The following is a 10659-nucleotide window of genomic DNA, read 5'->3' on the forward strand; positions in this document are numbered from 1 at the left end:
GTAGCGTGTTTTCGTATGACATTTGATGAAATTCTGCCGAAGGTTTCCAAAATGCTTTACCGCATTAGCATTTTTCTTGAGTTCATGAATATTATAGGATTCTTCATAAAGTCCCTGTATCGAGAATGATGACATCTCAGTTGTAATTTTGGTAACAAATATTGTTGACAATTCCTTAAGCTTTCTTTATATTCAATTTGACACGTATTGGACGGTTTTTCTTTTCTTCTTCACTTCTGGGTGGCGTCACCTCACATGAGATGACACCGATTAATGGCACAGCAACTTAGGCTAAATTGTCAGTTAATTTTCGTTCACGGACTTACTTGTCACTGGACTACAAGCGAAAGCCTCGCTGTGTGACAACGTGGAGTCGTCAAAGTACGGATGAAAATCTTTTCTTTCTCGCGAAATACTCAAATTTTCACCGCACTAACTCGAAACAACGTGTTCACTCGTTGAGGGTTTCACCGGAAGTACAATTATTTCACGATTAGGTCGTTCTTACCCTAATTTTATATATTGGAAAGAACATTCAGGACATGAACCACAACAAAAATTTGTATCCAAGTTTGCCTCTTTCGAAAGTATACTTGCATACGCAAGCACGAATCGAGATTGCGCTAGTCAGCACTTAGTTGTGTGGCGTGCATGTTTTCACTCAGTCACTTTCTTCCCAGTGAGTTTTATGTAGCTTCATCGGTCCAATCTTTTGCCCGATTGAACACAGTATCAGCTAGATCGCAGCGCTGCGATCAGGCCGCAATTGGAAAATTTTGCACCACTCAATCGCGGTAGCCTCAAAACGTGTTGACATTATCGGGTCTACGTTGACCCTAGAATCAGAACTAATTTGGTACCGCTGGAAAGGGTAATCAAAACTCTACAGAATGGTATTCCAGGGTAATCTTGGTTTTGTAAATCTTAATTGGTCACGAAATCATTGGTAGGTTGGTCGAGTTTTGTGGGGAGTTGGTCGGAATCCTGTTAATCAAATGAGGCGCTTTTATAACGAAAAATGCCAAAAAATCGATCTAACAATGTCCAGGAAACAAATAAAAGAAAAATTTAAACCAAGTCGTAGAAATAATGTATGTCATATAGGAAACCATTGTAACTTTTTTTTGTCTGTAGTCTACATTTGTTTGACGAATAAATAAATAAATAAATCAATACCATTTAGCGTAGGACAAGGTGCGCTTTGATATTCGTGAAATGTTCAAGATTTTTTAATGAAATTAGATATGCTAATATTGATGATTATAAGGGGAAAATGAAAATATACCTAAATAAACAAAAATAATTTAGAATGAAAGAAGATGCGAATCATTGAAAGTTGAAAATTGTCGATAAAAAAAGTACGGATGTGTAATGTCAGAGACATAACTGGATGTCGTGAATACGAATAAAACCGACACGATTTCTTTACACTTTCGAATTCGAATTGATAGTTGTGTGAATTGCGAAACTTTCCCCCTTTTCATTACTAAAATTTTCAACGATTTTTGACGTCGATTATCTCATTTCGGATTTGCATATTTCATTGAAAGAAACTATCAAGATGCTGTACAGGATTCATTTCTGCCTTTCAGAAGAACCAAATTGTGGAATTCTCTACGATATTTAGCACAGTTCGGAACATTTATCTCAAACGATTTTCGCACAGCGAAAAATGCACGAAGCAAATCAAATTATTTTGGATTTTCACTAAACTGATGATTTCTACCTTTGATTTGCAAAGAAGTAATCTTAATAGTTGTTTAGATAACATTTAGAGCCATTAGAACGGCTGATTTTATATAATGTGGTCCACTTTTCGTTTCTTGTTTTCTTTCTCTTCGATGCAAACCATCAGCAGCTGATGCAATCGTTCTTGCTTGAATTGAAACTAGCTTTGCGTACAAACCGACTCATCCGCTCGCAGTGCCAAACGATGCGAAACTGGTTTAATGCGTCTTCTCGCCCCGACGTCTGCTTTCATCCAACGCACAAGAAGAAATGATGGATTTTCGCATTTTTTTGCATAAATATCTGTTTATTAATCTTATTTTTGTGTATTACATCAACATTTTACAGTACAAGTGTTTTGACCCTTTGGCCTTTCATCTTTGTTGTTCATACGATTCGTTATTAATAATAGGTGTTTTAGTTACTCTTGTTTTACATACTAATGTTTAATCATAATATTTATTTTAATTATTAATAAAATATCTACCTACTTATAACTATCCCTAACCTTATACGTACAAATTTTGAATTATTTGTATTTCAGAGATTGAGCACCTCTCTTCAAATTTCGTGCAGTATTGTTCGAATTTTTGTTCTAGTATATCCAAGGAAGCCATCTCATGTACTTCACTAGTCCTTGTCCAAGGGGGTAGATTTAGAATCATCTTTAAGATCTTACTTTGAATGCGCTGAAGCCTAAGTTTGTGTGTTCGTGCACAGCCTCGCCAAACAGGGACTGCGTATTCAATTGCGGGGTAGATGATTTGTTTATAGACAGCCATCTGATTCTTCAGGCAAAGTTTAGATGTTCTACAAATCAGCGGATACAGAGACCTAATGAGTATGCTGCATTTTTGAACGATTTTGTCAATATGTGACTTGAATATCAGATGTCTGTCAAAGGTGAGTCCTAGATAGATAACTTCATCGGACCATTGAATGACCTCATCACCGAATCGTATTCTGCATTCGTCTGATGGAACAAGTTTTGGAGATCTTGAATGTGGAAACAAGATGACCTGAGTTTTTGCTGCATTGATCACAATTTTCCAGCTTGTAAAATATTCAGTTAGTGCGTCCAGACCTGTCTGTAGTTTATTCTTCAGAGCATAAATGACACGACCTTTGTAAAGAATGGCAGTATCATCAGCAAATTGTGACAGAACACCACCACCTGGAAGAGGTGGGATGTCTGATGTGAAAATGTTGTATAGAATGGGACCTGGGATACTTCCCTGTGGTACACCAGCAGGAATAGTAAATCTTTCTGAAAGTGCATTATTCAGAGAAACCTGGAAAGCTCTATCTGCAAGATAATTTTTGATAATTTTAATAAGATACATGGGAAAATTATACCTATGCAATTTAAACACCAGGCCATCGTGCCACACATTATCGAATGCCTTTTCAATATCCAATATTGCCATGGCAGTCGTTTTGGACACTGATTTGTTTTGCCGGATGACGTTGTTAACCCTTGTGAGTTGGTGGATGGTGGATCTTCCTTTCCGGAACCCAAACTGTTCTTCCAGAATTATATCCTGTTCATCTGCGAAAGCAAGAATTCGCCTCTGTATTGACTTTTCAAACAGCTTGGATAGGGCAGAGAGTAAGCTGATGGGCCGATAGCTCTTGGAAAGGGAAGGATCTTTCCCCGGTTTCAATACTGGGATAACTTTAGCTAACTTCCACTTTGAAGGGAAGTAACCAAGCTCCCAGCACCTGTTGAAAATTTTAGCTAAGAAGACAAATGAGCGAATACTCAAATGTTTCAGCTCAATGTTGAATGTGTTGTCGAAACCGGGGGCCTTCATATTTTTGGATTTTTTCACAATAGCCATCAGCTCATTCGCAGTGACTCTACTTTCCTCAGGAACTAAGCTGTCTGGTTGGTCAACCTCAGCTACTCTATCTGCAACGGCTCTTTCATGTGGACTAACAATGTTGAGTCCTAAATTGTGAGAACACACAAACTGCTGGCCTAGCGCATTTGCCTTCTCTACTGGTGTGATTAAAGGTATTCCTTCAGCTGCGTCCTGGAGTGGCAGCAAAGGAGGAATAGGCTTCGGTTTTTTCTTAAGCACCTTCGTTAAGGACCAGAAGGGCTTTGAATGTGGGAGAATTTCTCGAAGCTTTTGCTGGAATCCTGTTGCGAAGCTCAGATATCCTTTCCTGGATTATCCTAGTTAAGTTGTTATAAGAAGTCTTCCTGTCTAGGATGCCAGTTCGTTGATACTGCCTCCGGTAGATATTTCGAAGTCGGATGAGTTTGTTGGTGACACTGTCGATTTGAAGAGAGGAACTCGGCATATGTTGTACTGGAACCGTCCTATCACGAGCGACTGTGATTGAATGCTGGAAGGAAGATAGGGCTGCATCGATTTCCATCGGGGAATCAAGTGGCAGATCGATATTAATAAGTTGGTCGGCGATTTGTTGAAATTGGACCCAATCGGTGCGATAATAGTTCCTCCGAGGTTGAATAGGCACTGTTTCTGGTGAAGATCCCAACGTCAATATTACTGGAAAGTGGTCGGAAGAGAGCTCGTTGAAGACAACCGGAGAGCTGTCTACGGCGATGTTGCTGATGAATATATCCAAAATGGAATGAACTCCCGATCTGGAAAGTCGCGTTGGTTGATCCGGAGCGAGGATGTTGTATTGTCCAGCTTCGTAATCTTCGGCAAGTACGAATCCGTTTCGATTCTGTCTTCTGTTTCCCCACAGCTCATGCCGTGCGTTCAGGTCCCCAGCAATGATGAATTTGTTCTGTCGTCGAGTGAGCATAGCCAGATCTCGCTTCAATGATGCACACGTACCATCTCGAAGATTGGTTTGTTTGGGGCAGTACGCTGCAATGATGATGATGGGTCCCATCGTCGTTGTAATCTCAATTCCGATGGCTTCTATTAGTTGCAATTTAAAGGCTGACAGAAGCCTGTGCTGAATGGATCGTTTAACGGCAATGGCAACTCCCCCTCCTCTGGTAGTTGTCCTGTCGAGCCTGTGAATCCTGTAATTGGAAATAAAAATAGAAATTTCAGGTTTAAGATGAGTTTCAATTAAAATAGCAATATCGGCATTCTTCTCTTGAAGAAAGTCGGACAATTCAGCAGTTTTGCTCCTGAGTGAGCAAGCATTCCAATTTACTATAACCAACTCATTATATTGCATATTCGATGATGAATTTGCCTAAGGCGTTGATTTGATCTAACCGCGTTCTCCAGTTTCGTAGTTTTGTTGTCATTGTTTCAAAAATGACGATCAGTTGTTCAGCAGAGAATAAATCACCAGAGTCATCCTTTGCTTGTGGTTGATTATTGCCCCATCCAGGAGGGATTTTTGAGGAAGATTCTTTTTGTGATCCAGCGGCCGAATCTTTTGGATTGCTGCGAGGAAGTGGCGGCAAATTCGGAATATCCCTCTTCGGTGGGAGCCGTGGGAAATTAACTTCATCCTTCTGTGGAACATTCTTGCGCGTTGATTGTTTGCGGGACGCCTGTTGTCGAATTTTTGTGAACTCAGCACGTTTGGGACACGATTTGCTAGTAGATGGATGGTCGCCATCACAGTTCACACATTTTACAGCGATGTCATCTAGTAGGCAATCGTTGGTATTGTGTGGTTCGGCACATTTCCCGCAGCGACTTTTCATGTGGCAATTCCTCGCTCCATGGCCGTAGTTCAAACAGTTCGTGCACTGTGTGACATCCCGATGTACCGGTTTATACTTTTGCCATTCGATGATTATGTGAAATAACGATTTAATCGTTTTCAGTTGACTCATGGTGATGGAGCCCTTCTCCAGATGAATCAGGTACAGTTGATCTCTAAACTTTTTGTCCGTATTATGTCGCTTCATTTTAAATACCATCAAAGGCTTTAGTCCAGCCTCCGACAGTGCCTGCTTTAGTTCGGCTTCCATCATGTCGGGTAGTCCTCGAAGTACAACCTTCATAGGTTTGTTGGCGGCAATATCGTGTGTGAAGTATTCCGCTTTTGTCTGCTTCAGATAGCATTCCACTCCTTTGTAGTGGTTCAAAACCGGAACAGTTATTTTGTAGCCTTCAGTACATAAACGGATTGTTGCCTGTAGTCCTTTGCTGATCAGTGTGTTGAAATCCGAGCGTAGAGTTGGTGGGAAGCCCTTCAGGTAGAAATGGGGCATTTTTTCCTTCTTCTGCAGTTCCTCTTCGACATCTACTGGTAGATCAGCATATTGGTTTTTACTCAGCAAACGGTCGTTTACCTGTACATCACTTGGCTTCAGACGCTTAGCATCCTTTGGATCCTTCTCGGATCTATGGCGGTTTTTACTCATAGCTTGGGTAGGTAGACAACTGCGAATAAAAAATAAAACAAAATCGAAATTAGTTGTAGTAGGTTATTCGTCTATCCACATCGAGTGTTAGATGACGAATGATGATGATCGATTTTCGACCACGGTTCCCCTTTTATAACGTTCAGTTGAAGGTATATGCCTGACTACCTCAAAATCGTCGTGCTTGCGCGAAAAACCCAAGCAAAAGTAAAGAGTTTTCCGCGTTGTTTTGAAATTTTCAGTAAACTTCATTTTTGAGTTGTTTGTGTTTCTCTCACACTGTTCAAAATATCCTAAATTCCTGATCATATTTTTGATGAAATGGTGAAAGAATTATGTTGCTGCCTTTAACACAAGTCGAGATATTCACGATTAAGTTCAGCCCATTCTTCCATGTGGCTAATTTTGAAAAAGCACCCCATAGTAAAGTAAGTCGTATTCACGACAAAAGTTTATGTGAGTTTGGGAATCACTGAAATAGATGATTCCTAAACTTTATTATTAAAATGTCATCAAAACGAGAAGAAGTAAAATGAAACCCAATAGTAGCGCAAACGCTGGCGAAGGAAAAGATAGCAGTAAGAGCTGTAAAAAGTTAGCTAAACTATAAAATATGCTTTCGAAACTAAGCCTAAAATTTCTAAAAAGACTAAAAGGCAAGTATCAGAGTTTCAACGGATCTACACAATATAAAATTGACAACATTTTCCATTAATGCATTTGATGTGTTTCATATATTTTATCAAACTCGGCCAACTTACCCCATCCCTGGTTCCGATTTTTTTTCGCATATTATTGTCAATAGCTTTTTTGAAACAACAAGATGTGCTCAAAAGTTGTATCTTCAAGACAGCGCAAACCACTGATCAAAAAGTTCAACCAGAATGAGTACAGAAATTCGGAAAGCAAATTTCGGCCAACCAGCTCCAATCTCCCTTTCATTCAGTTCATCAAAATCTGGCCACTTTCTAGATGGGAGCCATTCACGCCACACAAGCATGTGGTGGTTAGCATAACTACGAAATTGACAAGAACTTTCGAAGTATGCAAGTAAAAACTTGAACACAAGCTAGTAACGTTAAGCTGGTTGGTGCCTTTGATGTTCGTTTAATAACTAGCGTTATGGTAAGAACATTTTGAGCGGAGACGCAATGAAAATTTTCGAAACATTTCTTTCTTGGTTCCATTTTTCATTTGCAGGTGTCCACTACTGGAAGTTGAGTTTTGTAGCAATGTGCCAATTTTGGCGCTCTCTCAGAAATTGATACCAACGTTTTGCTCGACATCAAGCAAAAACGGTATCGGTATAGTACGCACGCGCCACTCGTGAATTCAAACCCATTCCGTCAGAAACATCTGATCAGCTTAAGCCAACAACCGATGAGTGTAAACAAACTTCCAGTGGAGGCAAGTAAGAATTAACTTGTTTTTTTTTGTACATAATTAAACCCACACTCTAGATCCTGCAGGTGATCTTCAAATATCTACCGGTGAGAGATCGCATTGTTGCATCAACAGTCTGTCGTTTGTGGGAACAAACGGCATTTTCATGGCCTTGCTTGGAAAATGTGGAATTATCTGTCGAATCTTCAGCCTGTCGGAATTTCACCTATCAATTTCTGGAATCCAGCCAAAGACGGTATCGGAATCTGAACTTGCGTTTTGATCAACCCCTGGATTATGAACAGCTGTTGCATTTGGTGCAGATCATTCGTTGGTTCGCTGAATCCCTGGAACGATTAACAATAGAATGGTGTTTACCAACAGCTTTAGATTTGGAAGTAATACTAGAGATTCTCAGATCAATTCCAATGTTAAAAGAGCTTTGGATTTTCGATAACAATGGTTTCGAAGGAGAGTTATACGAGTCGATCGAATTACCAGTTTTGTATCATCTGGAAACAATGCGTGTACCGATTTGTCTGATGGATTCTGAGTGTGATTGGTTTAAAATGGCACCCAATATAAAGCAGCTGGATGTCGAATTTAATGGAAAACAGCATCCTTGGGAATCAATCAAGTCATTGAATGGCAAGCTTCGAAAGTTTCGTATTCGAACAGAATCTAGAAACAATTTCCGACAGCTTTGGACATTGAAACCGGTCAATTTGCAGGAGCTGTACATAATTCGGTACAGTCATGATCTATTCGAGCACAACGATTTCACTGTTCCCGAAGTGAGCCGTTTCTTTTCGCAGTGTTCAACATTAACCGTCCTCAGACTGGAAGTCCATGTGTCAATTGCAGTTCTGCAGGCCATAGCTGATAACTGTTCGCAGTTGAAGTCTTTGCTGCTCTATGAAAACGATGACGGTTGGCGGGCACTCTCAATCACGAAGCAGCTTAAAAAGCTAGAGTGTTTGATACTGATGTCCACGTTTTTCGATCGATATTTTCCATCACTGCCAGAACTACTTTTACCTAGTGTTAAAAACCTGGAACTGACCGAACCGGATTTAGTGGATGTACCTCAATTTTTCAATCAGTTGAATAGAATAATGCCCAACTTGGGCAGTCTAAAGCTCGTACACTACAACAAGACATGCGATGAAGCCTACGAACCTACTTTTCTACGGTCTGTGCTTCGATCAAAGTTGCAGAAATTGGAAAGGCTGATACTGTGCGAAGATGTACGTGAAATATAATCCACATGAAAAGGGAGCAATTATTTTGAACAAATGTCTTATTTCAGTCATCGGGGTTTCCTTCTCATCTCTTCAATCAACTGAATCTTCTGCCCAATTTGAAGGAGCTAAGGTTGATTTACGGCACTCTGCTACCATGGAGTCGTTCTGCTATAGTACCCGGTATTCGAAGGCTTTCGTTGGATGTTCCGGTAAGTTCTTATTTCTTTCAGAGTACAGAAGATTGATTGCTCTTTTAAACGTTTTTTCTTCAGCTAAGTAACTTCAGAATGCGGACTCTGTTGAAGCTTTTTCCGTCGCTCACCAGGTTGGACTTGTTTTACTGGAACGATCCAGTAGATTTCCATCTCCAGGAACTACATCGAATTGCTCCGCAATGTGATTTGAACTATCTCAAAAAACAGGCCTTCCTGGAGGACTGACTTTGAATTGTCGAAGGTGTTAGTATCAATTACTTGGAACATAGTAAATCAAAGAAAAATTTCTTGTTAAAAAAACATTGTGTTGGCTTATTCCTACTTAGTCACGTTACGATTAATATCCTAGAGACCAGAAACATTCTTCATTTACTAAAGCGACTTATTTTTGTTCCTGTGTGGTTGAATGAGATTGCATATCGAAAGGCGTATCAAATGTGGCTCTTATAGAGCGCGCAACACTTGAACTTACCCGCTTAAGATAAATTCCGGCAGTCGGCCGAAATCAACTGGATTCCAGCAATAGTCAAAATAGCGCTTAATGGTCGAACTGAGTCATTTTGGATGCTGGGAATGTTGACATTGTACTAAAATACCGTGAATAATGACTTTATTAGTTGTTCTCTGATTTGTTCTTTCAAACATGCTTATATGAGCCAGCCTAGTATAGCTTTTCCATTCTAAGTTTACAATCGATTGAATGCCTATCCATTTTATGATTTCATATCATTCGCTTCGCTCTGTTAATGTTTGCAGAAAATAACCAATTAAATCGATATAGCTAAAATCAAACTCTGTTGTTTGAAACAGAGTACCAAAATTAAACTCCGGTCAAGGTGCATGTGGGATTAGATCTGGAATCAATTATCCTAAACCAAAAATTCAGTAAAAATTTTGACTAGAAATGATTCGGATTCAACTTCCTCCTTTCGATTATCATTACAAACGATAGATGAATTTTTCAATGGTCTCTTGATCAATTCATGGAACCTGTCTGTTAAGCTGAATTCAATACACTCATCGTTTGAAGGCCCATTTATGTAAAATTACTTGAGCATTCATTTTGATGCTCGGCTGTCAACAACAGCTGCTGTATTTTGGTTGGTGTGTCTACTGTAAAAATCGAAACACCTTGTACACTTCATTTAAGAGGAGCACTCTCAACGACGCGTGAAGAGGTTGTTGTCCTACTCAAAGCACTACATAGTTGCAGCCGTGCAAACCGATTATGAATTGACCTAGCAGTTATGATAATCGTTATTTTACAGGCGTTGGTGTGGTACTGATTTTCTTTACACTGACTAATTCGTTTAGATATTCTTTGTTATAGTCTCATGTAATAAGAAAACCATCAGTTAGAATGAGATCTACTGGCTCTGTTCAATAGATTGACTTTAAGTGTAAGATGAAAATACGGTCATTCGCTTCGAGTTTTCGCGTCGCTACAACAGCAGTATTGAACAATTTTCAAAGTAGATGGGGACGGCTATAGTGTGGTGGGCTGCGTGAAAGTCAATGCCTTCCACGCAGCCCACCTGGGTTCGATTCCCAACCCCGTACATAGAGTCAGAACATTTTTCTGACTCGAAGAGGCGAATGACATTATGGTTAAAAAATTTATAATCAAAACAAAAAAAATTCAAAGTATTGTTTCTGTGATATTGCTTTTAAGAGTCGAAGCAAAAAAATAAAATATGATTTTTTTCACAATTCGTTGATTAAAAGTCGTGTAATCGGTCAAATAATGACGACTCTACTAAAGAAATGA

At 39.5% G+C, this 10659-nt stretch overlaps 1 protein-coding gene across 1 annotated transcript; it reads left to right on the top strand.

Annotated features, from left to right (window-relative positions):
• The first annotated feature begins 6581 nt into the window (after positions 1 to 6581).
• Positions 6582 to 9146, top strand: LOC131428465 (uncharacterized). The gene is made up of 6 exons (XM_058592435.1): positions 6582 to 6643; positions 7250 to 7358; positions 7400 to 7456; positions 7510 to 8679; positions 8742 to 8885; positions 8949 to 9146. The coding sequence occupies exons 1-6, from the start codon at positions 6582 to 6584 to the stop codon at positions 9114 to 9116; spliced, it is 1710 nt and encodes a 569-aa protein (XP_058448418.1). The 3' UTR covers positions 9117 to 9146.
• The last annotated feature ends 1513 nt before the right edge of the window (positions 9147 to 10659 follow it).

The sequence above is a fragment of the Malaya genurostris genome, chromosome 1 (genome assembly GCF_030247185.1).
Source record: "Malaya genurostris strain Urasoe2022 chromosome 1, Malgen_1.1, whole genome shotgun sequence".
Taxonomy (NCBI): domain Eukaryota; kingdom Metazoa; phylum Arthropoda; class Insecta; order Diptera; family Culicidae; genus Malaya; species Malaya genurostris.

Bases quoted from the DNA above. Each gene is read 5' to 3' on its own strand.
- LOC131428465 (XM_058592435.1), top strand. From the start codon at position 6,582: ATGAAACCCAATAGTAGCGCAAACGCTGGCGAAGGAAAAGATAGCAGT. The intron at 7,359-7,399 runs GTACGCACGCGC...CCATTCCGTCAG, and splicing joins GCAAAAACGGTATCGGTATA to AAACATCTGATCAGCTTAAG. The intron at 8,680-8,741 runs GTACGTGAAATA...GTCTTATTTCAG, and splicing joins GGCTGATACTGTGCGAAGAT to TCATCGGGGTTTCCTTCTCA.